The sequence below is a fragment of the Lacerta agilis genome, chromosome 14 (assembly GCF_009819535.1).
Source record: "Lacerta agilis isolate rLacAgi1 chromosome 14, rLacAgi1.pri, whole genome shotgun sequence".
Taxonomy (NCBI): domain Eukaryota; kingdom Metazoa; phylum Chordata; class Lepidosauria; order Squamata; family Lacertidae; genus Lacerta; species Lacerta agilis.
In genome coordinates this window covers 42,085,687-42,113,318 of record NC_046325.1, presented here as the reverse complement: position 1 = coordinate 42,113,318, position 27,632 = coordinate 42,085,687, and the positions used below count along the sequence as shown (strand labels likewise).

General features: G+C 43.3%; 1 protein-coding gene across 1 annotated transcript in view; it reads right to left on the bottom strand.

Annotated features, from left to right (window-relative positions):
• The window catches only part of LOC117058480 (ankyrin repeat domain-containing protein 17-like), a 78,967-nt gene that overhangs the window by 19,598 nt on the left and 31,737 nt on the right, over positions 1–27,632 (bottom strand). Inside the window, 21 exon segments of the mRNA XM_033169663.1 lie at positions 79–254; positions 1,523–1,736; positions 3,126–3,268; positions 4,656–4,801; positions 6,398–6,509; positions 7,077–7,225; positions 10,025–10,117; positions 10,120–10,207; positions 10,210–10,235; positions 10,238–10,409; positions 10,411–10,537; positions 10,539–10,782; positions 12,255–12,357; positions 17,632–17,775; positions 18,314–18,441; positions 19,069–19,156; positions 21,846–21,955; positions 22,208–22,399; positions 23,134–23,371; positions 25,175–25,269; positions 27,006–27,239. Of these exon segments, the coding sequence (XP_033025554.1) occupies positions 79–254; positions 1,523–1,736; positions 3,126–3,268; positions 4,656–4,801; positions 6,398–6,509; positions 7,077–7,225; positions 10,025–10,117; positions 10,120–10,207; positions 10,210–10,235; positions 10,238–10,409; positions 10,411–10,537; positions 10,539–10,782; positions 12,255–12,357; positions 17,632–17,775; positions 18,314–18,441; positions 19,069–19,156; positions 21,846–21,955; positions 22,208–22,399; positions 23,134–23,371; positions 25,175–25,269; positions 27,006–27,239 (3,022 nt within the window).

Below are 27,632 nucleotides of genomic sequence, written 5' to 3'. Positions count from 1 at the left end.
CAGGATCATAAAGCCAGCGGCATTCTTTGTAACCTAGGCCTCTTGACCCTCCCGTTCAAATCAAATCAAATATGGTACCTGCTAATAAGCAGCTCACAGAACTTGTAATGCCCTTTGTCTGCTGCAATGGTCAGAGCTGTGTCTCTTGAAGAAGGGACTGGCGGAGCGTTTACATCTGCACCTTTGTCTAGAAGAACTCTGCCTACTTCTGCATATCCACCAGAGGCAGCTTCCATTAAGGGTGTCAGGCCGGTCTAGGTTAAGAATACATTAGAAATGTGTGAAAACCTATAGCTACAAGCAGGCAACAATCATATCTAGTTTACAGAGTATCAGTGACCACTGTTAACTCACAAAGCATGTGCCTTGTAAACCGAATCAAAACCGAAGAAAATAAAGCACTTCTGACTCCATTATCAGTTTGGCAATATATTTGGGACAGTCCTTAGGACTCTCTCCCCACATCTTGCCTATCAGTAATGAATGTCAGGACACCTCCCACCCAAGGGTACTAAAGGAGCTTGCGGATGTAATCTCAGAGCCTCTGTCTATAATCTTTGAGAATTCTTGTAGAAGAGATGAGGTCCTTGCAGAAGTGGGCAAACATTGCCAGAGTTGGATGGCCATCTGTCATGTATGCTTTAGCTGAGATTCCTGCATTGCAGGGGCTTGGACTAGATGTACATTCAGTGTGCTGGACCCAACCCCCCCACCAAAAAATCCTGTTGACAGTCCTGGATGCAGTACTATGCATGCTTCCCGAAGTAATTCCCATTGAATAAGCTTCTTAAGTGAGCTTGCATATTATGTTTATTATCAGGTACTCTACTGTACGGAATATTCAACTATTAACAGCTGAATGATGAGATATCCAACAGATTCATCACTTTATACCCATTCCACTTCTCACCAAATAGAATGTGTTGGGAATAAAGAGCTCCCTCCTTTTACCTACTTTTTAAAACTTTCTTCCCCCCGCTATCCACATCAAACCTGTTTCATCTCCATAGTGATGATTTAAAACAGAAGCGAAGGAGTACAAAACACATGTGCTCCTTGGGTGGGTGGGTGGATGGATGGATACCAGCTCCAGAAAGGGACACCAACAGTCTGAGATAACTATTGGGGCAACCCCACCTTCCCTGGGTTGAATGTTTCAACTCCTGAAACATGCCGGAAAATATTCTGTTCCATTTCCCCCCGTTAGGATTTTGCCTTGTAAACCTCTTTGGGTACCTTGCCAGAAGGGCAGTATATAAATGTAATAAATAAATAAGCATGATAATTTCTTTGCTGTATTTAGTAAGTGCATATCCCACCTTTTACAAAGTTACTCGCAAGGCAGTGAGGAACAATATAAAGTCAACACTCCAATAAAGCAAATAAAATTTGTTTGCCCTGACGGTGGGCATAGAATGGCTGAGTACATTCAAGACTGAGCAGACAAGCATCTGGGAGTGTGAAAAGTAACAGAAGCACTGACAAATGTAAGCTGAAGACATTTAAACCAAGATCTTCCTACCTTAGCTCTGTGCTCAACATTAGCTTTTCTATCGAGGAGAAGGCTAACCACTTCGGTTCTTCCTTGGAAACAGGCCAGTGTCAAGGCAGTATTCCTATTGGTCTCTATCTGTGCATTGATATCAGAACCCATGTCCAACAGCAGCTTAACAGCAGCAGTATGACCATTCATGGCTGCCAACATTAATGGAGAGATGCCCAGCTTGCTACCAGTTCTGGAAACAAATGAACACGGGTTACATTTGAACTTTATATAGCATGGTGATTTTTTAATTCACATTTACCTGTTTCTGTAATATGACAGTCCATGTACATATGAACCTATAGCTGCCTGTAGACCTCCAAATGGGAGCTAGAGGCCATAATACAGTGGACCTTGGGGAAACGTAACTTCCGGGTTGTGAACGCAGCAAACCTGGAAGTGCATACTTTCGGGTTTCTGTGCATGCACAGAAGCACTCTATTGTGCCGTGTGGAAAAGCAGCATCTCTAGATGAGGACTTTTCGGGGTATGTACGGACCCCTGGAACGAATTAAGTTCGTATCCGGGGGGTCCACTGTACCTGTAAGTGTAATTAGTTATGATCAACGCCTATTAGTTTAAACACATTTTGTAAATTTACAAGCCAATACAGTGGTGCCCCGCTAGACGAAAATAATTCGTTCTGCGAATCTTTTCGTCTAGCGTTTTTTTCGTCTAGCGAAGCGGCAATGCAAACCGTGGTTTTCGCTAGACGAAAAAAAAAATTCATCTTGCGAGGCAGCCCCATAGACAATTTCGTCTTGCGGGGCAGCCTTCCGCTAGACGAATGCCTTCGTCTAGCGAGGCATTCGTCTAGCGGGTCACCACTGTAATCAAATTTACAAGCCAATATCATAATCATTTCAAGAGCTTTTAATTCAGTTCCTCTTTGGATTTGTTATACAGCAGATTGCTCTCTGTATATTTATATTTAAGTTTCTAGTTCAGTTATGTCTTTGATCGATAAGGGGCATGTTTTGTTCCTTCCTTTCCTTAAGTAACAGTATCCACTGATTAATTCTCCCCAGATGACTGGTTTCAGAGTTTCCCAAAGCAAAGACTGGATAGGATTATTATGCACAAAAACCTCTCCTATCCATTGCTTCAGACTATCAACTATTTCTCTTCACTGTAGGAGGAGAGGATTCAATCTCCAAGTAGGATCCCTTCACGGTTCATCATTGAGCTGTAAAATGGTAAATAGTGGGCTGTCATGTGAAATCAAGATAAGACTCGTAGAAGATGCTTTGGCATTACTAGATAGGGTGGAGGGAGCATAACAAGGAATCGATTCTGTTACAGGACACATAGCTACTGGAGAGAGAAAGAGAAATCTATCTCAACAGAAGTCCACTAAATTATACTGCAGTAATAGGGTCACCAGGGCACCTGGTCGGGGCATAGAGGACACCAGTAATTTGCTCTGTTTCCCTTTCTTTGGATCAAGAGCCCAGTTTAAAGCTTCTCTCGGTATGAGAAGGGTCCTCCTGGAAACCTGTTGTGAACCTAGGGTAGAATGGAAGAACATAACAAGAAACAAGAGCAGCATGAAATGAACAGGAGCGTAAAAAAGAGAACTTGCCTTGAATTGATCTCTGCACCAGCATTCAACAGTATTTTGATGATGTTCACATAACCACCAGAAGCAGCTAAGCTTAAAGGTGTGTAGTCAGAAACATTTCTGTGCTCTTTATTTGCCCCTCTAGCTAGCAGAAGCTCCACCACCTGAATTGTTGCAAAAATACAAATAGTTACCTTCGAGAAATGATTATCACTCCCATCCTGAACACAGAACTGCTATCAGAGGCCCCACAGGCACCAGCATGGAAATGGAGGCTTACTGCCATCTCTGTGTTACTCCAGGTAGAACACACAATTCTGTTCATGTGGCTCAGAGATAATGTATGAATATGTACCATGCTAGTGGTGCTAAGTTATGGTATTAACACTTCTAAGATCTGCTTTAACCATGCAAGATGATCATACATTGACTTGGGGCTGCAATGGTACTTTATATACAAATGGTGCCTAAATTAGATATCGTTTATTCATATGCCACAGCATATTTGTTACTTAACATAGAAACACAGGAGAAGCTTCCCAAATACATGTTCCATAAGGTAAATGGGGGGCAGAGAACCCTTATTTGAAATCAGTAGTGTCACTTGTTGGATTAATGACCCTCGGGGTCCCACCCAATTCTGAAGTTCTATGATTCTATATACATGGAGCTAGTCATAAAATTCTTTGGATAGCTACCACCATTATACTTAGTAAACACCCTTGTTTTTTGGCCCTTCGGGGTACCAAGGAGTAAACAGAGAAGATCTGACAAACTCCTAACCCGATTCTACCTTAGATATCTTAAATCACAGTTACAGAATTTAAAAAATGCTAATAGCAGTAATAATAATAATGATGATGAAGAAGAAGAAGAAAAAGAAGACATCTACTACAGGGTGGTCTTTAGGTGACTTACAACAACATACTGTACCAATTACAGGTGGGTAGCAGTGTTGGTCTGCCATAGTCAAAACAAAATAGAAAATTCTTTCCAGTAGCACCTTAGAGACCAACTGAGTTTGTTCTTGGTATGAGCTTTCGTGTGCATGCACACGAAAGCTCATACCAAGAACAAACTCAGTTGGTCTCTAAGGTGCTACTGGAAAGAATTTTCTATACTGTACAAGTTGCTGAAAACAAGAACCATTGTAATTTGCACAATCAAATAAACAACATAGAACAGTAGATGTTACACTGGTTATAAAATATGGTTAGCAAAGAATACTATTGTTAAATATTACGTGTCTAGGGCTGAGCTGGCATTCTAATACTGCACCTCAGTTTTGGGAGTAACAGTTTGGGAGGCACATGTTTAACATTAGCCTTCACGAGCCTGCAGCTCTTGTGCTCTCCCTGCCCTCTGGTACAGCAGTGATGAGATGATCAGAAACACCTATTTTTAAATTGATTAGAATTCTGTAAATTCTAACTGGAAACAGCTGAACAAGCTTTCAAGGAGTGTGTTCGGAATCAAGGATTATATGACGAGCGTTAACCATGGTGAAAGGCTTTCAGTTAGTATGCAACAATAGGGTACTGTTTACTTCACCTCCTGTCTTCCTCCAGAACAAGCTAAAGATAAAGGTGTGTCCTTGGTTCTCTCAGACTGAGCTTCGATATCTGCACCATTATCCAACAAGATCTCTACAACACCGACGTGACCAGCTGTAGCAGCCAAAATAAGGGGGGTAAATCCTGGAAGGGGAAAACAGGCACCGCTTAAGGATTTTTGACTTGCACCCATTTCTAAGATAACAACAAATTTTAACAGGAGACCAAAACAACAACAACAATAACCACAACAACCCAAATATAGGACACCTGGAATAAAATTAATTTTACAGATGGAAAATGTTATCTACAGCAGAAACACACATTAGTTGGAGGAGGATCTCTTTCCACAGGAATATAATGTAAACATTATACAGTGGTGCCCCGCTACACAAATGCCTCGCTAGACGAAAACTCGCTAGACGAAGGCATTCGTCTAGCGGGAGGCTGCCCCGCAAGACGAAAAAGTCTATGGGGCTGCCTCGCAAGACGAAAATTTTTCGTCTTTTTTTTTCGTCTAGCGAAAGCGCGGCTGTCATTGCCGCTTCGCTAGACGAAAAACCCGCTAGACGAAAATTTTCGCAGAACGAATTATTTTCGTCTAGCGCAGTGTTTTTCAACCACTGTTCCGCGGCACACAGGTGCCGCGAGATGTTGCCTGGTGTGCTGTGGGAAAAAAACCAGCCAGAATATCAGCTTTGTGTTCAGCCAAACACGCCCTGGTTGCGCACTGAATAAAGTATTTTATAATTTTTCATATTTCTGTTTACTTACTATTTCATAATAAAGTAATTATAAAATACTTTCTTTGTGTTTATTTGATTCCTATTCAAGAGAATTACTTTATATATAGTCAATATAGGCACAGAGTTAAATTTGTTAACATTTTCTAATGGTGGTGTGCCTCGTGATTTTTTTCATGAAACAAGTGTGCCTTTGCCCAAAAAAGGTTGAAAAACACTGGTCTAGCGGGGCACCACTGTAAATGTAAACATGTGATACAGTGACAATAAAGTATTTCTATTTCTAATAATATAAATAATAATAAAAAATATTTATACCCTGCACTTCCCGGTTTAAAAACCAGGCTCAGGGCAGCTAACAGCAAATATAAAACACTGATTAAATGCGACTTAAAAACAACATAAAACAGCATAGAATACAACATAAAATGCAGCATCGATATAACTAAAATTCAAAAAAATCAGGGGTCATTTTTTTGGGCGGGGGGGAACCCGGTCAGTAGACATCGAATGATCACCAGGGCTAACTGGCCAAGTTGGTCCTACTAGGGCCAGCAAGGAGGTGTGTGAATAAGAATTTAAATGTGGGGTCCCAGGAAGGGTTTCTTCACAGAAGAGGAAAGGGAAAAAGGAATAGAGGATCAGGCTAATTCAAATGAAGGCAGGCGGAATAGCTCTGTCTTACAGGCCCTGCGGAAGGAGATCAAGTCCTGCAGGGCCCTAGTCTTGTGGGACAGAGAATTCCACCAGGTCGGAGCCGTCACTGAAAAGGCCCTGGCGCTGGTGGAGGATAGTCTGGCTTCCTTAGGGTCTGGGACCTTTAAGCTATTATTATTCATGGACCTTAGGGTCCTCTGTGGGACATACCAGGAGAGGCGGTCCTGTAAGTATGAGGGTCCTAGGCCGCATAGGGCTTTAAAGGTCAAAACCAGCATATGTAAATCTGTCATCTACAGAAAACTCTGTTTATACCATTACTTTATCAGCAGGCATGTACCTTTTTTGTCCCTGTGTTCAATATTAGCTCCCCGCTCTAGGAGCGTTTGCACCAGCTCCTCATGTCCACCAGCACATGCAAGGGTCAACGCAGTGTCATGGTTACTTTCAGTCTGGAAGACAAATGCCATGTCAACACATTAATGGCTTTCCTTAATGTGAAGGAAATGTACATCATTTAACTACAACAACAAACATCATTAAATGTGAAATATTATTGCCTGTAGAGTCTTTGGATGAGGCGCTCTGCTTCTAAAGCTGCTTTGTAATAAATACAGCGCAATTTAGGAAATCCATCTAATTCAGCCTCTGCTAAAGAATCACCATTTAAACCGGGAGTCATGCTTCCCAAAACGTTCCTAATGTCTCCATGTCAGAAACAAAACACAAAAGCACAATTAAGAACTGAATAAATGTACATGTGCAGCCCAGTTCATGTATCACAAGTTGTGATTTGATGCAACAAAAGACACCCTATGGTAACAGAGGGCTCGTGTTCTTCCAAGAGTTTTATCTAACAAACCAGGATTATTTTCTCTAACCATGGTTAGGTTCAAATCATAGCTCATGATATGTAACAGGCAAGTGCGCTTTGTTCCAAAAACGTAAGAAGCAGCAGCTTTAAACTTCTTAAAACTGGAGGAGTGAGTATGTATGTCTATGGCTTATTTCCGGCTTACCTGCGCATCAATATCTATGGCAGGGTAGACTGGTAGCATGGCTGAGGGAGAAATGATAGGGCTTGGAGCCGGTGTCTGAGGTTGGGAGACAGACGTCGCAATGCTGTGGGTAGGGGTATTCGACACCGCAGATGCTCTTCCACTCACTGCTATTGGAGAGAACAATTGTGCTTGTTAGAAGTATGATTGGCTAGAACTTCTGAAAGTTTCTCAAAATGGTCTAATTAAAAGCTGCATGTTAGGCAAGATGTGAAAAGCGGTATTCCTTAGGCTGAATCAATATCCAAAACATGCCATGCTCTTGCCTTTCTTTCATTGGGGTAAAAATGTAGCCAAGAAGAGTCGGCTGCATGGGGGAAGATGACAGCATTTGGCCCTAATGAGAGCAGTCCGAAATTTAGTCTGTACCAATTTAATCCTTGTTTGGAATGAACTGATATGTCGGATAAGAGTTGCTGAGAAATGGAAGGTTTGATAGAACAGAAGTTTGACTTTTAAAAAAATGGCTATCTGGGACTGGATTGTTAGAACCCAACAGTCACCCAATCCTTCTTAAAATATTTCTGCTTCTACCCAACAGTCTGAAAAACGAAAACCACAAAGTTACAATTATGTATGGATCAGAGTATTTAGTGAGAAGAACTATAGGGATGCCTTTTGAACTATGTTCAAAATATCTGACCTAGGATAGAAGGCACTGGGCCCAGTTTGCATGCCGTACAAAGTCATGCTTTAGTGAGACAACCATATGTAGGAATTCTTGTGAGTCTTGGGCTCCTACACTTTCTGCATGGCCAGGAGGACTGCAACTGCTCTACTTTCACCATTCTTAACAGTTTGATTGTTGTGGCATCCGGACCAGGATTTAAACTTGTTTAAACTCATGTCAGTTTCAGAACAATCTGACTTCAAACAATGCTTCCTGAAGCTAGTTTAAGCTAACTATACTGTATTTATGCGAATCTAATGTGCCATCGAATCTAATGCACACCTCAATTTTCACAACCTTGAAACCAAAAAAGTATTTGCTATGTCAGCGGTGTTTTTCAAGGTTGCAATCGAATCTAAAGCGCCATCGTATCTAATGCACACCCTAATTTTTGCGATGATATTTCGCCAAAAAAGGTTCACATTACATTCAAATAAATATGGTAATTTTTTTTTACAAACCATGATTCCTGGGTACAAATGACCTAAAGGTGTTCAGGGAAAGCAGGGGGGACGGGACCTGCTAGAGTCCTGCTCCCAGAGAAGCCATGGTTTAGGATGACATGTGAACCAGTCCTTGAATTAAGTCAATTGTATTAAATATCTCGAGGAAGCTTCTCTCACCCAAAAAAAAAAAAAATCCAGGGGGATATCAAAAGCTTGAGAATTTGATGTCGAACAAGAAATAGCAAATCAGAGTCAGAGCTCACATTATCTTTATTTTAATTGTCTTAGAAAACATTAATACAAACTGAAAGAAATCTTAACTGCCAGCAGAATATGAATTTTTTGAGCAAGTAAATTACCGTGTTGTGGTCTCTCATACCTTTTATCCTATAATTAAGGTTAACAGTCTTTATGTATCAGTACATGGCTATGACTATGAGAGCACAGGACCACTAACTGCTCAAATTCAGATTCATATGACTGGTATCAAGAAACAAGCCTGCCTACACATCAGAAGATGAAAATTACCAATACTCTATTAGTGTCACCACAAAGCTTCTGAAAGGGTGCTAAACACTTCTTTGTGTAAATGAAATTCCACCTCACCCCTAGCCTTTCAAAAAAAAAAACCATTTCTGGCCAAGTCACGGACCAGTTGGAATATTAAGGGCAAATGACCCAAGAGCCAGGTGTGTGTCAGAACTCTTTGGGTGGATTTGCCAAATGACCCAAACGAAGGTCTTCTAGATGCATGTAATAAAGCCAGCTAAGGCTGCTGAAATGAAATGAAGGGCCTGTGTCAGATGCAAGGAGAAAGGGCAGCTTGACTTGCACAGTAAACTCTTTGGACTGAAGAGCCGAAGCTTCAATACTTGTAAATCGGTAAAATTTACAAATGGCAGCACAGATCATCTTTAAAAAGACAGGTTATGGTGATGACCCTATTTTCACTACTGCTATCTTTCTGCTTCTCACATACTCAAGGGGTTGACCAAAAGACGTTGTCTAGCTGTGATTGGCCAGATGAATCTGAACTGGCACCACCTATTCTGCTAAACCAAAACAACCATGAACTCAGGTTAACCAAGGAATGCAGTTTAAACCCAGAGTCAATTTGCACAGACTATGCAGAAAAGGCCTTCCCTTGTTTAGTTCTTGTTTCTGCAAAGGGGATGGAAGGGGATGGAGAACTCTGTTGCTGCCACAGAGCTCTGGAAGGAGCGCATTAATATGGCTAGATCGATCTTGGCTATGATCTCTTAAGAACATTACTGTGGAAGTAAAAAAAGTAGAAAATTAAATTTCTTATCCAAGTCCTCCTTCCCAAAGTAATGTTCTTCTACAATTCAAAGTGTTAATTCAAGTCAATTCAAAGTCTTTTTCATGTATTTCAGAACATGAATGAGCTGTAATTAAAAAGTGAAATTAATTCATGGGAGCGGGCATGGAACACAGCATCCTTATCAAGGCAAAGACCTCTGACTTCCGGAGCTTGGGACCTAAAAGGGACAACGTACTCGCCAACAGCAAACTTAAATGTGAATGTTGGTTTCAGTTCTATTTCAGGTATTCCTTATTCTAAAATAAGGGGCCAAAACAACCCAGGTTTTCATAGAATCATGGAATTGGAAGAGACCACAAGGGCCATCCAGTCCAAACCTCCTGCCAAGCAGGAAAGGTTTTGTAAGCTGAAAAAATAAAAATGTTGGCATGCCTCAACTGTTGGTTTGGTGTTTTTTTTTTTTTTTTTAAAGCATATGACATTTCACTTGTATGTAACAAGTTATACACACCTGCCATGATGTCATCCAGCGTGTCATTGAGGGTCTGGGCAGGGCTGGCTACCATTAACCCCTGCTGTGCGTCTGTCAGAATTCCTTGCCCAGCCCTGTAAGTTGTGCTTGGCCCAGTACTGGCTGTCCAACTATGACACCTTGCAGTTCTGTAAGATTTGCAATAGACCCCTGGAGGTAAGGAAACCCGCAGAAAGAGGCAAAGCTTGTGCATTGCAAGAGGCTGGATTGGAGCGAAGCCCATCTGGGCCGCCGTTTGCTGGGGGTCGTCTTTGAGCAAGTAAGGGTCCACCTGTTGCAACCGTGCATAGTCTCCCTCGGTCAGCTGCTCTCCTACCCCAACAGGAGTCAGAAGTCCTAAGTGCTGACACGACTGTTGTGTGCTGCTGCTGCTGCTGAAGTTGAATTCTCTGCGCTTTAACCTCCAGGTATTGCTTTTTCAGTTGCTGCTGTGTTTTCAGCTGCAGTTCCCGCTCTACTTTCTGCAGCTCCTCTAAGATCTTTTGCTTCTTGAATTTGCTCCTCTCTCGTTTTGTTCAGCTCCTCAATCTTCTCCTTGGTGAGCTGGTCGGCATGCGCCAGTTCCAAAGACTGCAGCTGGGCATTCTTCTCTATGGCCTCCTTTATCCTTTGCTCCAACTCTGTCAGCTTGCCCTGAGCCTCCTCAACAATACTCTCTGGAGACTGATTGGCGATGTAACCTTGTACATCTGGGCTGTTTGGTTGCAAATGGTTGCTGGACTTTTGTTTGGAAGTGGCTGTGTGAAAGAGAAACCCCCTCAGAACCAAATGGAAGTTCATGTGAACAACATTCTCATTACAGACCTACTGATCAAGAAAGCACAAACACACTGCGGAATCCACAAAAAGGCGAACGGTCTCTATGGGGGAAAGAGACATACCTATTTTTTTTTCTTCTGAGCATTTTATTGAGGAATTAAGATTGTAAACCAAGAGCTTAGTTGCTTCAGGGTACAGATATTGTACAACAGCTGTGCACTTCAGATAAAGGGTACATAAACTGCAGCCAAGTGCTTTGCAACCTACTTGCCATTCAAAGAACACAGGTGCGCTTAAATTGTAGGGTGCAGTCCATATGACCCCATTCCCATCCACACTACACCCCCAACCTTCCGCATTGATTGGGAAGGGATGAAGGAAGAGCTTTGGACATTTGACTGAAAGTGCTTAGAATCTTCCTCGATCTGGAAACCTGCAGGACTGAGGTTCTCAGCAGCAGTGAGATACTAAGCATGTTCAAACCAAATGTGTGAAGAATTCCCATTCAGATGACCATATTCAATGTGGGAAGGACAGAGGTCGAGCAGGAAGGGATGCTGGAAGTGGGCTGGCGGCGTGCATCGTTTAATGCAAAAACACATTCTTTGAAGCCTCTATGAAGTTTAAACACTATATTGGTACCTTACTAAAAATGTTAGCTTGTAACATTTGAGGGCTTGTGCACAGTGCCCAATCTTCAAAAACGGAAATCATTAAAAACGCCTGCAGTAAGTACACTTCCATGTTCTACATAAGAAGTGGTTTGCACATGCACCAATCTGAGTTTCCTGAACTGAAAAGCAAATAATCCCATCATTGCAGAATAACAACTGCTAGATTACAAGTTTTCATGGGTTGGTTTTTTTTTAACCAATTTGAGCTACATTACAGTGATTTAGCTGCAGATGCATCACTAGGGACAGAGTTACGCTTTTATTTTAACAGGCAAACAAAAACACAGCATGAGTAAGAAGAAGGCAACATCCCCTCATCTGAATGCAACACCCCAGTTTCTAAATAAGTTGTTGCCCTTTCTCCCAAATACAGGAGAGTTATTAACAACCCTTTACAGAGAAGTGTATCTTAAAAAGGATAAATGTGTTAAAAATTATATCTAACAAGAATATTTTAATGGCAACATTCAAAGTGCACACATACCAAATTTTATTGGTGTAGTGCTAGCAGAAATTCTGCCAGAACAACTGTAACGCCACAATTATCTCTCAGTTGCACCACCATGAAAAATGTCTCCTTATTAATGTGAAAACTCAAGCCAGCAATTTAGCTAACTTATACATAAAGACAGATTTCCTGGAAAACACCCCTTAATCATTTTGTTTTCCCCAAATACCCACTGGAGAAACTAGAGTGATGCTGAAGAATTGAAAGCAATCCTAATATTACACCTACAAAACGTATTTTACTGATAATCTGTAGAATTACAACTGACCTTTATTTCTGATGGGCAGGGTTGTGGCGACATTGGCAGGGGGTTTGTCAGGCTCTTGGGGAGGGACGACCATGGGAAGTGCCTGCACTGGTACACGAGGAGCCTAGAACAGGGGACACTAAGATTACATCCTTTGTTGTCCTACATGACCAAAACAAACTGTTCCAACAAAGTGGCATGTGTAAACATCTCACAATTCATACAATAGACTCAGCACCAACAGTTACAGCTTCAGGCGGTTATTCTTTGATTTGTACTAACAGAAGTAGCTTTCCTAGTGTAATGAAAATTGCTTTAAGACAAGTGTGCAGTCACAAAATTGCCCTCAAGAGAGTTAACTGGGTAAAATGTACCACTGTGCCTACCTGAAAGGTAGATCTGCTTGTCCAATGTAGTATCACTGGGTTGGGTTTTATTGTGCCTCTAGTGGACGAAGGCAGGAGTAGCTTTTACAAAAAATAGGCTGGCCCCTCTTCAGTTTTGTGTATTTCATAGAATCCTAGAGTTGGAAGAGACCACCAGGGCCATCCAGTCCAACCCCCTGCCAAGCAGGAAACACCATCAAAGCATTCCCGACAGATGGCTGTCAAGCCTCCGCTTAAAGACCTCCAAAGAAGGAGACTCCACCACACTCCTTGGCAGCAAATTCCACTGCCGAACAGCTCTCACTGTCAGGAAGTTCTTCCTAATGTTTAGTGGAATCTTCTTTCTTGTAGTTTGAATCCATTACTCCGTGTCCGCTTCTCTGGGCAGCAGCAGAAAACAACCTTTCACCCTCCTCTATATGACATCCTTTGATATATTTGAAATGGCTATCATATCACCCCTTAACCTTCTCTTTTCCAGGCTAAACATACCCAGCTCCCTAAGCCGTTCCTCATAAGGCATCGTTTCCAGGCCTTTGACCATTTTGGTTGCCCTCCTCTGGACACGTTCCAGCTTGTCAGTATCCTTCTTGAACTGTGGTGCCCAGAACTGGACACAGTATTCCAGGTGAGGTCTGACCAGAGCGGAATACAGTGGTACTATTACTTCCCTTGATCTAGATGCTATACTCCTATTGATGCAGCCCAGAATTGCATTGGCTTTTTTAGCTGCTGCATCACACTGTTGACTCAACAGTCCAGAACTGAAACTTGGAATAGTGTTAACCTATTTCTCACAACAAACCATTAACTGAAAGCTAAGTGTGCAAATAGAGGTGGGAAGAACGTGTTGCGGGCCATGCAAAAGTGTGGCCCCAGAGATGTTACACTAGACTAACAGATCTACCCTTCAGGTAGGTACAATGGTACATTTCTTGCTAGCGTAGCATCACTGGGTTGGGACGTACAAAAGACCACGCAACTAAGGTGGGTTTCAATTGCAACAAGTTACTACTGTGGGAGAGCCTGCTGTAAGACCCTCAACAGATGCACTTCCGAGGAAGCAAAGGCATCCAACTTAAAAGTGCCAGGTGAACGTGCTTGGGGACGCTCAAGTCACTGCTCTGCATATTTCTAACAAGGAGGCATTTGCAGAAAAAGCAGCAGTAGTTGCCCCTGCTCTCATGGAATGGGCGGTCAGGCGTTTGGGAACAGGCAGTTTCTGTGCCTTGTAGGACAGTGAAATGCACGCTTTTATCCATCTGGGAAGCGTAGTTGGTCACTCCTCTGCTCCAGGGAGGAGGGGTGAAATGAGACAAAGAGGGAGGAAGTTTGTCATATGTCCTTTGTATGGTCAATATATACCTCCAGAGCCAGGCAAACATCGAGGGACGCCAAGCCTTCTCCAAGTTGTGTGATGGATTTGGGCAGAAGATGGAACAGCACCTTGGGAAGGAAGGTGGTATCCAACTGGAGAATCACTCTGTCACTATGGAGAGACCGAGATGCCTTGCTACGAAAGGGCATTGATCATGAAGACTCTGTGGGCTGAGGTGATGGAAACAGGAACAGGACATGAAAAGGGAGGATCTTCAATGGTACTTGTTTCAGTGGCTCAAAAGCTGGTCATTGGAGAGCTGGGAACACCTTGTGAAGCTCCCAGGAAGGAAAACAGTGAATAACTGGAGGACTTGGAGAATGGACCAAGTGTTTTACTAGTGAGTGGTCAGAACGGACATATGGCCATGCCAGAATAGAATTTTTAATATTTTGGGAGCAGCCCAGAGTGGCTGGGGCAACCCAGTCAGATATTATTATTAATAATATATATAGAAGAAATGGCCACCACTTGTTGTTAGGCATATAAGTTTTGAGCCCTTGTTGAAGGCCTTCCTGTAAGAACAGTAAGTCAGGGATGGAGGTGGTTTCGCCGAAACTTGCCTGTGCCTGTGCCATTTAAGAAAGGCCTCCACACCATCTGGTAGATATGGTTGTGAAGGGGTGTCGGGATGCACAATTGTGGAAATGACTGTCAGTGAGAGCTCCTAGTTCTTCAGACATTGCCATTCAAATGCCAGGCAGTTAGGTATTGCTAGGCTGAGTCCAGATGCAGGACTGGTCCCTGTGAAATGAGGTCTGGTCTGGTTAGAGTGTCCGTTGGGGGGTTGTTCACTGCCAGGGTCAGGATCCCAATAGGGAGCCACCAGGATCAGCTGTGCCTTTCCCCCTGTAGCTTGCAAAGACTCTGGGCAGAATCGTTACTGGCAGGAAGGCATAGTGGAGACCCCGAGGCCCAGGCTTCCACTCCTGGATCCTTGAACCTTGAGTAGTGGTTAGGAAGCTGGTGGTTCACCTTGGAGGCAAAGAGGTCTATGTCTAACGGACCTAGAACTTACTGAAAGTGTCGAAACAATGCATTGTGTAGTGTCCATTTCCCTGGGTTCAATCTGGTGCGGTTCAACCAGTCAGCTTGCATGTTGGATATCCAGACATGTGTTCCGCTGAGAAGGGAGTTCTCAAACCCAGAGTAGGAATAATGTTGTTTCCTGTTACCAAACCGCTGCTTTGGTCCTGCCTTCCCTGTTGACAGGAGCAAACACTTGTGTTGTCCGTTCTGATTAGGATGTGAGACAGGCATGTTGTGGAAGAAGTGCTAAGTGGCCAGCCGTACTAAAGTTCAAGCCATTGATGCTGTGCTGTGACTCAACAGGTATCCAGTCCACCTGGACCAGTTGCCTCCGCAATGTGCTCTCAGCAATGCCGGCTGGCAGTGTCTGGTGTTATGGTTGTCTTTGGGGGATCTCTGAACTGGGTTCCTTTCAGAGGTTGCAATCCCTGCTCCAACAGCACATGGTCTCTCTTACGCATGGAGGGACTGAGATGTAGCAGTGCTTGCTGTGAATGATCAACCACTGGTGTGGTAGAAAGACCACTGGAGTGGTCTCATTTGAAGCTTGGTCCACGGGGAGACTTGTGAGGCTGACATGCATAGGCCCAGGATAAGAACCAATAACGTGATCCCCATGCTTTTGGAAGATGTAAGGAACGTGGCTGCTGCCTTGATCTGATGATACTTTCAGGAGACAGGTGGCATTTATCAGTGCAATAAGATGTATGAGGAGCTACGTATGGAGGAAATGGCTCTTCCTGGCTGATGATGAATCTGTGAGTTTGGAGGGTCCTCAAAATGCCCTGAAGATGGCGGGCTGCCTGGCTCATGGTTGGAGAATGGATGAGGAGGTTGTCTAAGTACTGGTAGTTGTGATTGCCCTGGGGGAGGTGAGCTACCAGGGTAACCATTATCTTCATGAAGACTCTTGAAAATGAGATAATCCAAACAGGAGGACTACGAATTGGTAATGGTGCAGGTCAATGAAGAACTGGAGATACTTGTGGAACTTGGGATTAATAGGAAGATGCAGGTATGCATCCTGTAAGTCAATGGATGTCATGAGTTGTTGAGATGAAGGGACTGCTTGATGGAGGCTAGGGATTCCACCCAGAAAATTGATCACCCAGCAGTTGAGATCCTTCTGATCAAGTACTGCCTTCCAGGCTTTGTGATCTTTCTTGGGAACTACAAAGACGACTGAGTAGACACCTAATGAGTGTTCTTCTGGGGGTACTGGCTCTATTGCTGCCATGATGAGATGCTGTACACACACACACACACACACACACACCCCAATCTGGCATTTGGAGGGTGAGGCAGGGTGAGTGATGGGATAACTGATTAATTCCTTGCAGGAACCATAGATGATATTCAGAACCCACTGATCCGTCGTTGAGTGGTGCCAACTATGTATGAATGCTTGAAAGTCTCTCTCTCTCACACACATACACACACACGAACTTTATCGCTTATGGTGTCTTTGGTGGTTTTGAGGGTTCTTGGTGAAGGCTGGAGTTGCTGAATCTGTCTCCTACTGTCCCTTCGGAGAAAAACATGTTTTGTTCCAGGGTTGTTGTTTTTTGTCTGTATTCCTTCACTCTACCTTGCGTCTGTAGCCTGCCTGTCCTCTTTTCCTGCCTGTCCACTGTGGTAGCAGTAGGCCCTTGAAAGTGCATGTTTTGCATGAGGCCTTACCGAGCTGCTAGGCTCCATTATCATCCATTGGGGCTTTCTGTGGGGCCAAGGCTGCCATCTCTCCATATAAAGGAGGATATGAGCTCCAGTGGTGAAAGGAATGCCAACGCAACTGCTATGGAGAAGCCATGGGCCCCAAAAGGCTAATCTGGCCTGCTTGGGAGCATGGTGGGATGCTTTTGTGGCTTGGGAGTCTGGGCAGGGAACGGCCCATATCTTGACTAGTGCTGCCTGGACATGTCTCCAGGAATCCACCCCAGCTGAAGCCGCCTCCGTAAGGGCTGAAAATTAAAGCCTGTGGGGTGGTAGGTCTCAGTATATTGCCACCACCCTACGGATGACAATCCAATGCTCCCTGCAATGGGGAGACCATTCACTGCTTCACCCAAATGAGAAAAAAATTGTAGACAGGCCGCTTGTCCCAGAAGCCAGTCCATGGAGAGGAGGGAAAGGAAGGATTCTAATCTTTTTATTTTTAGAAAATACAGAAAAAGAACCGTAAAAAGAGTGAATCACAGAAGAAGAAAATTGCCAAGCCAAGATGGATTAAGAGGAGCCAAAAGAGAATTTGACTGTTTTGTTGAAGAAGGAGCAAAAACTTCCTGTAAAAGATGCTCCTGCCTTGGTCCACTAGAGGCACAAGTAAGCCCAACAAGTGATAAGCAAAATATTCTTTCCAAGCAAAGAGTCCCCTGAATAGTTTTTTTGCAGATCTGGAAGGCAAGGATTAAACTACATCTGACAAAGGACGGCAGTATTTCCTTTGAATTTTAGCAGCTTCTCATTGAAGATTACCGGGACTTCTACAATATCTGATGACTACCAACACCTTTTTTTTCAGATGAGAGGCAATAAATTCATCATTAAGAAATTGACTGAAAAACATTTTAAAAGGGGGCAAGCATGCTGCCGCTTTAAATCTTACCCTATTTAAATCGTGGGATGGAGGAGTCAGCTGGGTGGACTCGGGCGGAGGAGCAGAAGCAGATTGTTAGGGTAGTCCAACAGGTAAACAAACCACACTGGTATGACCACCTTTAGCGGCTTCTATTAGCATGGTTGAACCATCCTGTAAAGAAATCATGGGTTAAAATAAGGAGCCACACTGAAAGATGTATTTTGGTTTTGAATTCTAAAAAACACCACACCCCAAAAACGGCATGTTACATGATATCTAACATTTTACAAAACATTTAATTGTTTTTAATTACTCTTCATATGTTTAAAAAGTAAATTAACTAGTATTAATAAATTATTTTGGCTCCTGCCCACACTTTAATCAGTTTTTGGCCTCCTTAAGCAAGGTTCCCTGGCTGCCTATAACCGGTAACAGTGGACAGAAAGTTTACTAGGAAGGTTATATTCAGAGATGAATATAAAAACAGCATAACAGCCAATTTTTTTCATACAGAGTTTCTTACAGATTCTCCCCCCACCCCCCCCAAAAAGAAGTTAGAGGGGAACTTGATGCAAAACCCATTTATGGATGAAAAATACCCAAACTTTGTAATCAAGTCGTTTTTATTTTATATTCCCCGCTGTTACACTGGTTTATTGCCCTAAAACACACACACGCTACAAAATATGGAAAGTAAAACACTGTATACCTTCAGTCTGTGTGTAGGATCAGCTCCATGAGCTAACAACAACTCCACAACCGACAGGTGGCCTCCAGCACAGGCAAGCGACAACACTGTATGATCATTGTTAGCTGTGGTCCTATTCACATTTGCTCCTGACATAAAGCATAGAAAGAAGATGAAGAGAACTTCGTATTCTGAATCACACTTTTACTTCTAAGGTGAGAACCTTCCCATTGATCTCCTCCTATAAGGGGCTGGGATTGCAATCTCATCCCTATCCCTGAAAAAACCATATCCGTCTGTGGCGCCTCCTATACCATGACTATTTACTACCAAGGCTGCTTAAAAGTTGTACATTTCTTTGGAATTGCACGCTGTGTTGCAATATATTCATCACATTTGCACCCAAATCACATAACCAAGAAGCTTATCCCATTTTATTCTCACAACCGCCCTATGAATAGTGATCTATCTACCCACTAAGCTTCAAGGCTAAGTGGAATTTGAACTCTTTTCCATTATTCAAGGCCACACTGGGTCATGGAAGTAACTGAAGGAGACGCAAGTCTGACATAGAAGAAAAAGCATGAGCGTATACGACAATTTTTTCTTCCTCGACTGAATCACAGGCAAGTGAAAGAAATTAATTTCACCCTTAATTTCTGGAAGACTCAAATCTATGAAATTATACTTTGCTCAACAGTGATTCAGTTGAACTGCTGGGCTATTAAACAAACACCTGAAAATCCTTAAAAAGGTGAAACATTATTCAAACTTACCCTTGCTAATTAAGAACTGAACAGTACAGACATGACCTGCTCTTGCAGCTTTCATTAAAGGAGTTCTTCCCCCTTCAGATTCATGTTCCTGGGGGAAAGAAAAAACAGAATCCAACTTGGAAACCAGAAATTCCTAGTTGTTGTTTTTTAAATGTTTTTCATGCAACCTCTGTTTTTCAAAGTTGTTTTACCTAATGGTTATAAAGTGCAGTGTTTAATAATCTGTTAGCTGCAATGGAACCTTTCTACGCTTTCAAAACTAAATTTGCTGGGTTAGGTCAAGATTTGCCCCTTCACAAATGGAAGGGCTCCTTCTATTCATGGAAGCAACTGGGAACCAGTGGAGGCTCCCCACCGAAGGAAAGAAATAGATGGAAATCTTCATTCATTCCTCCTCCCACCTTTCCACAGCAGCTTTTCCTAGGGGAACAAGAGGCTCTAATTGGAAAGGAAGAATCAGTGACAGTCACCCCCTAACACACAAATACACACTTCAATCAATACGAGCACAACTCTTGTGAGGGCAACTCTAGATTCATCACACTTACTCCATAAGAAAAATGTCAGAACGAATGCATATAGTTCAATAAATGCAAAGAATAATTGGAATAACACACTATGGGAGGATAATAGGTTCTAAAAGTAACTCTGTACTTCCAGCATACCTGCTGGAGCTGAACTTGAAAAGATTCAGGAAGGCAGCCCAACAAATAAGTGGGTGACCAGCTACAAAGCCATCAACTGGGGGAAATGCAGATTGCAACAGAAACATAATTTCTAGATGGAATTACCAGACTTAAGAGATTGTTTAGCTGCTGCTTGGCCTAAGCACATAGAGTGTCTCATATATGCAGCCGCCACACCAGCAAGAAGAAGAGGGCTTCTTTTATTGCCTGCTAAGCTAGTCAAAAGGAATGGACTCCTCTAAATCACTGCGGCTTTAGTGATGAAACCGACTAGAAGGCAGGCAACCCTAGACTTCACCCCAGAGTCATGCCCAGGACTTGGTATACTATATTAGTGGTTTTGTATAAAGATGCAATGAAATAAGCTTGGGCAGGAGCTTTTTAAATGTTCTCTCTACAGAATTGATCTAACAAGTTTCAGGATTGCCTAGGTATTTTGCTCCCAAAACTCAGGAGGTGGTTCCCTGATCTGTGTCCTGTGATATTCATTCAGACACTGCACAATTCCCTGGAGCCTTGGGAGCTTTCCCACAAATATATCTGAGCTGTGATTAGTGTTCAGACTCGGATGAACTGAAGGGGCAGTTGACACCAAGGATCCCAGTAAAAAATTTTTGTTTTCTGGGCAAGAAATACACTGCTCGGGCTACCATTATACATAACGTGATAAAATCACACTTTGATAGCTACGTATTCTCTGCAGAGCTGGTTCTGAAGTGTGGTCAGAAACTACAACTGGTTTAGAATGCAGCAGATCCTATGACACTTGTCCTGTAGAGGTCATATGAGTTATCAGCTTTTTCTAGGCTCAATTTAAAGTGCCTTAAGATCAGCTGGGGAGGCTGGAAGAAAGTCTAGAGAAGAAGTGGGGAAAGGCCAAGTTGTTATCCCCTTCTGCAGACCAAGCGGGGCTGTGATATCACAACAGCACCAGGGGATCCCTCTTTGTTTGCAAGACTAGAATTAAAGCCACACAGGGAAAAGCACAGCCCATGCACAGCGCTCTGCAAGTCCACCAATCAGAGTCTTTTGGAGCACTGTGCCCAGCGCTTCAAAAGCCCCATGCGCCAGCTGATTGTCGGACTCTGTTAAGTCAGGTACACAGGGCTTTGCCGTTGCCGCCAATCAGCTGAGTGGCAGTTGCTGCATACCCACTTTCAGCTCAGCCGTGTCCCTACCTGCCCCACACCTGATCGATCATGTCGGGTGTGGAGCGGGGTATGCAACTTGGCCTAAATAGTCTAGCAGGCCTAATTAGCCCAACTGGGTTGAAGGCTCCCCACGTCTGGTCTAGGGCTTTCACAGCTGAAGTATCAACTCTTGAACTCTCTTCTTCAGGGAAGCATGTCTGGTTGATCAGCTGAAGTATCAACTCTTGAACTCTCTTCTTCAGGGAAGCATGTCTGGTTGATTAAGTCTTTAAAAATCTTATTAAGCGTGCTTGCTTGCTTGCTGTTGTTGAACCTTCCTTTTATGCCCCATTAGACACTGTAGCCCCCAGCATTGTATCTTTTAAAGTTTTTGTTAGTGGTGATCAGCTGTTCATTTTGTCTGATGAATATGCAACTTTCCTCTAATCCGTTTAATTATACTTTGTTATTTGCTTTGTTATTTGTTATTTGTTATGGGACGCGGGTGGCACTGTGGGTTAAACCACAAAGCCTAGGGCTTGCTGATCAGAAGGTTGGCAGTTCAAATCCCCATGACAGGGTAAACTCCTGTTGCTCGGTCCCTGCTCTTGCCCACCTAGCAGTTCGAAAGCATATCAAGTGCAAGTAGATAAATAGGTACCACTCTGGCGGGAAGGTAAACAGTGTTTCCGTGTGCTGCTCTGTTTCGCCAGAAGCGGCTTAGTCATGCTGGCCATGTGACCTGGAAGCTGTACACCGGCTCCCTCGGCCAGTAAAGCGAGATGAGTGCCACAACCCCAGAGTCGGACACGACTGAACCTAATGGTCAGGGGTCCCTTTACCTTTACCTTTATTTGCTAATACTTGGGAGAACTGAGGGTTGGGGTGGATCAATATAACCAAGCCCAATAGGGTCCTTACACAATGTAAGAAAAGCTCAAAGCTTCTACTGGCAGCTTACCAGATCAGCATCTGCTTGAAGCAACACATCTGCTACATCGGTATGGCCATTCTCACAGGCATATGTCAGCGCTGTGTCTCCTGTTGCTGTTGTTGCATGCACATTGGCTCCTGAAACAAGTACAATAAGCTTAGAAAATATGCAAGTGCCTCATCCTCTAGCAAGACATTTAATCACATTTCAAAACAGTCAAGTATTAGGGTGCTTGGCTACTATGTTCCAAAGCAGCCACTTTACATATATTTGCATGGACTACTAAAACACACGCAGCAGGGAAATACAGCCCCGTGACAGTACTGCTTTAAGAATAGGTTTTCAAATATAAACATGAACAAATGTGTGCAAGGAGAACCATTCCGTACCTGCAGCTAATAAGTATTTAACTAGCTCCAAGTGACCCTCCTGAGCAGCTTCCATCAAAGGGGTTGAGCAGCCAAGTTCTATATCAGCTCCTGCTTTGATAAGAAAATCAGCCACTTCCAGAAAGCCCCCACAGCATGCTAATGTTAAGGCAGTTTCTTGGGTCTCTTCTGTCTGGGCATTGATGTTGGCTCCTTCCAGAAAGAAACATACCAATGGGAATTAAGCTTAGAAAACAGCACAGAAAGAGAGACAATATTTGTACATGGGTATCAAGTCCTTTTCAAGACGAATTACTAAATCAATTGAGATAAATCTTCCTCAGGTTATTGACTGGTAGTTTTTCCAAGATCTCATGATGCCCCTTCTTTACAATTACAGTGGTACCTCTGGTTATGTACTTAATTCGTTCCAGAGATACGTTCTTAACCTGAAACTGTTCTTAACCTGAGGTACCACTTTAGCTAATGGGGCCTCCCGCTGCCGCCACCGTGCTATTTCTGTTCTCATCCTGAGGTAAAGTTCTTAACCCGAGGTACTACTTCCAGGTTAGCGGAGTCTACAACCCGAAGTGTTTGTAACCTGAGGTGTTTGTAACCTGAGGTACCACTGTACGTCAGTACAGGAGTCTACCAAGTGCACCTATTAAGAGAATATGGACTTTCTAAGGTGACCTTCTAAGGCATGTATTTCCTGCTGTGGTTGACATGTAAGGTATTAACAGAACTCATAGGAAGGTTGGCATTCCCTGGAGTCAACAGGTTACGTTTTGAAAAGGGAGCTTTTATATAATGCGTAGTACAAGTTAAATAGTAAAAATGGGCAAAACAATTCAGTCTTGAAAAGACGATTCCTAAAATACACAGTTTAGGATATTCAGAAGTTTTCAGTGCCGCTATTAGTGTACTCGTTATATTGTTGCAGTTACCTTGACCTAGGAGTAATGCCACCATCTCCTCATGACCCTCTCGGGCTGCTTCCATCAATGGTGTGTAGCCTTCATCGTTCACCTCTTCCAGGTTAGCCCCTCGCTCTATTAATAAGGCAGCCAGCTCTACATGTCCACCACAGGCTGCCAGAGTTAATGGAGATTCGAAGGAATCAGCAGGCATGTTCACTTGAGCACCACTATCAAGGAGTAGCCTTGCAACTTCCACATGCCCATCCTAGAAAGCAAAAAGCATAAAAGGTTAACTACGCGAGCTGTGGGTGAAGAATTTCTTCATTCTCACTAACTTATTTCACACCACTAAGTGAGGCATTTATACAAAGCTTTGCAAAGCACAGTTGGCAGATAGCGGTAGGTTCAGGTTTTTGGAAACTGTTGCTGGCATCCCTCTGTCTCAAGAGACAATGGAGTGCGCCCTCCGGGGATGAAGTCAAATGGCTGTGTTAGCTGCACCAAAGTGACCTCTCTGGGGCGCAAGCCTGGGCAGTAGGGCCGGGCGGTATATCAATATATTGCCCAAAACCGGTTAGAAGCCCATATCCACGTGGTTCCCACGCGTGAAGGCAGTTAGATCTCTGGCCCACTATTTGAGTGATCTGATAAATCCTATGCTAAGAAGGGCCTTTACACTAGCTCAATTTCATGCCATTCCCACAGCATTCTTATAGGGTGTATTTTCCAACACTCCTCTGGATCTTCGACTCTGCCCATGCAACAAGGGAAAGATAGAGGACTTTATTCACTTCTTCCTCTACTGCCCACTATATGCCTCAATAAGACCTAGGCTTCTCCCTCTAATCCCGCCGACTATCGCCAGGGACGTTGACTGCATGAAATACTTACTGGTAGATGCCAACCCCTTGGTTTCACGTGGAGTGGCCATCTACATATTACAGGCCCTGAAACTCAGGACCACCTTTCTGGCTAACTTCCCTTAGCCTTAGTCTTATGTATCTTCCTGACATGGACTCTGTCGTCATGCCCTGATATTGCTTTTTATTTTGTTTGTATTTTCCAGCACGATTTTACCTCCAATGTTTTAACTGTATCTGTTGTATTCTTTGTATAATCGTGCCAGGCCACTGCCTGGTCTTTTACTATGTGCTACAGCCATATGGCTAATGCAATAAATAAATATAATATCGGTTTCATAATTTTAGACCTGGTATTATATTGTGAATCATGGTGTGTGTGGGTGTCTGCATGCACACTATGCAAAAATCACAACACTGGAAAAACCATGAAGCCAGCCAATGCTTCTCTCAATTCCTGAAGCTCTTCTTAAAGCTGTTGGCTCAGCTCTCCCCTGCCTCATGCAGGGGGAGGCGAATCACTAGAGCAGTTAAACGAAAAAGCAAGACATTTTATAACGGGGCGGGGGGCTTCAGGGAGCAGCTTGCGTAATTGCTTTCTAAAATGACCCCCACCCCCCCGTTAAACATTGCTGGACCAGTGTTTAAAAGACTGTGGGAGGAGCTTCAGAGAGCGCTTTGCCAAACTGTTCTCCGAAGTGCTTCCCACCCTGCTTTGAAAGGGGTTGGAGGTTTCTCTGAGCTGTGAAGGGATAGGGGAGAAGGGGGGAAAGTATAAAGGGAAGGGAGTTGTTCATGTTGAGGGGAAGGAAGTGGCAAAAGGGTGGAGGATTTGGTGGAGCTGGTAAGTGGAATGAGCAGCGGTGGCAGCCCCTAGTATACATATCAACATTTTTTCCTTATTATTTTAAAGCAAAACTGACTGGTCTCCTGCTACGTTTTGAATTTCACACACAGTGAGAATTTAGCTCATGAATTTTAAGATTAGACCCCCACTGTGGTTGTAGTTATATTTCATATTCATAGTTCTTTCTGGGATTGCTTTTTTATGTGTTACGCATCCTGAGTCATGATCAGATGTACATTTATTGTAATACTGCCTTGTCTAACGAGTGCAGAAATTACTATCAATTTCGGGAGTAACAGCTTTATACCAAAATTGAAGCACAAAAGCAGGCTGATCTCTGGGCATCATCTACCGTACTTACCATGCATGCCTCCATTAATGCAGTGTGCATTTCATCTGTTTTATGCTCCTGGTCTGCACCTGCTTCCAGCAAAAATCTCACCATTTCTAAATGACCTAAAACACACACACAAACACACATTTTAATAAAACAAAACACAACAAAGATTAATTGGCATCCACTGACGATTTCAGAAAGACATTGCCGTATTTTTCCACCTATAAGACGCCCCCTATTTTGGGGGACTCAGATTTAAGAAAATGGGGGGTGGCCCCGTGTATAAGATGCCCCCTAATTTCTGACATTATGTTTTTTTTGGGGGGGGGACCTAGTCTTATACACGGGGAAATACGGTATTTTCTCTTTAACGGTGCAATCTGGGAACACATTTTTTTGTGGGGGCGGGGTGGTGGTGGAGAGAAAGTGTTTGTATTGCTATAAGCCATGGAGAAACAGCAGAATACAAATCCAAATAAAAGCTCTCTGTCAAAAATGTGAATTTCTATTTGCTCATGAAACTACTAAAATCAAGGAAAAGTGGATGAACAATACCCAAAACAGTGGGTTTGTTCTTATCGACACTCACTGAAGTGCCGCAATAAAAGTACTGTCATACCTCTGGTTGCGTTCGCTGCGGGTTGCGTTCATCACGGGATACGAACGCGCCGAACCCGGAAGTACCGGAATGGGTTACTTCTGGGTTTGGTGCTTCGCGCGTGCACAGAAGCACCGAATCGCACCGCGCACATTCGGCGCTTCAGGTTGCGCTCTTTTCATGTTGCGAACGGGCCTCGGGAACGGATCCTGTTCGCAATCAGAGGTACCACTGTAGCTTTCAAATCTCAAAAATGAAACCAGGAACAAAACCTGGGAAAGTGAAAAAGATTGTCTCCAACAAATCAGCGCAAGGGATTCTTCTGCCAGTGCAACAGGACTTCTTCTCCCTCTCCTAAAGAAAATCTGCCCTGAAGGGTTGGGTGATCCACCAGAACAGATTAGGCCAGGCATAGGGCGAACTCCGGCCCTCCAGATGTTTGGGACTACATTTCCCATCATCCCTGACCACTGGTCTTGTTAGCTAGAGATGATGGGAATTGTAGTCCCAAACATCTGGAAGGCCAGAGTTTGCCTATGCCTGGATTAGGCTGTGCGCAGGCAGATGAGAGGGTACTCCATTGCGCAGGTGTAAGTCCCTGCACTAGCAGGATGATTTCATTGAAAAAAACTTTAAAAAAAATGACAAAGGAACACAAAGTTCCAAAGTTTCTTCCTTTGTGAGTCTTGCAGAAAATGTTTTTTTTTTAATAGCCTCAAATCTTTAGCTGTTTTCTTTCCATGGGGCACTATATTTCACAGCTTAAAATTGAAATATTATAATTGTAATTGTAATATTAGTAATCTGCTTTAGAAGTCTTCCACTGCTTCAACCTGTTTTCAGCCCTGGAAAGACCTGCACCTCACTCCTTAGCAGAAAAGAACAAAAGTATAGCATGAATACTGAACACAATACACAATGTTCAATATAACAGTCCCTGTTATTTTGCAGCATGTTCCAGTACTGAACATGTGTAATTTAAGTAGGGGTTTTCTTTTTGGAGGGGGGCTGGGAAGCAGGAGTAATGAAAATTGCTGAACATCGAACAAAGGTAGGGCTGGATTCCAATGGTTTAGGTCAGAAATTAAAACCATTTACAGTCTCACTCACTTTATTCGTTTGAACCAAAAGTGCAAAAGCAAATGAGAATTAAGATCTCCAAATTCAATCCTAATAAGTTGACCGAGGGGTTTGCAAGCCCCACAAAAGAGTGATGTCAGTTTTTATCAATGAAAGGCTTTAGTTGAGATACTGTACCTTTATAGCAAGCCAGTGTCAGTGCACTTTCCTTAAATTCATTGGAATGCGTATTGATTCCAGCTCCGTTTTCCAGCAGGACTCTGGCAACTTCCACATGCCCAGCGCTCCCTGCCTCCATGAGAGGAGTATGGCCATTTTCGTTATGGTCCTCAATACTGGCACCCGACTCCAACAGGGCCTTGACCACATCTACATAGCCTCCAGCACAGGCATACGTGAGTGCCGTGTTCCCTAATTTCAGAAAAGAAAATATATTGAAGTCAGTTTCGATAATCCTCTCTTGCCCCCCAAGTTTGTATTGGCGCTGGCCACTTGCACCTATACTTCATGGAGCTTTCGTGAGAAAAAAAAGGTGGTCTTGCAGCTAAGAAGCTGAGCTATGAGACTGGAAATCCTAAATTCCAATCTTTCCGCTCATTAGCGGTCCAGAGAAAGTCCACTCTCCCTCAGAGCTCATCCGAGATAAGGAAATAATAATACTGCTGCCAAGAGAGAGAAGCACTTTGACCCCTTTAAACTACAATATAATCGTCATTGTGAAAAAAACACCACCATACAACAGGGGTGTTATCCGGAAGTAACTTCTACATGACCAAGAATTCTGGATTGAAAAAAGCAACAATA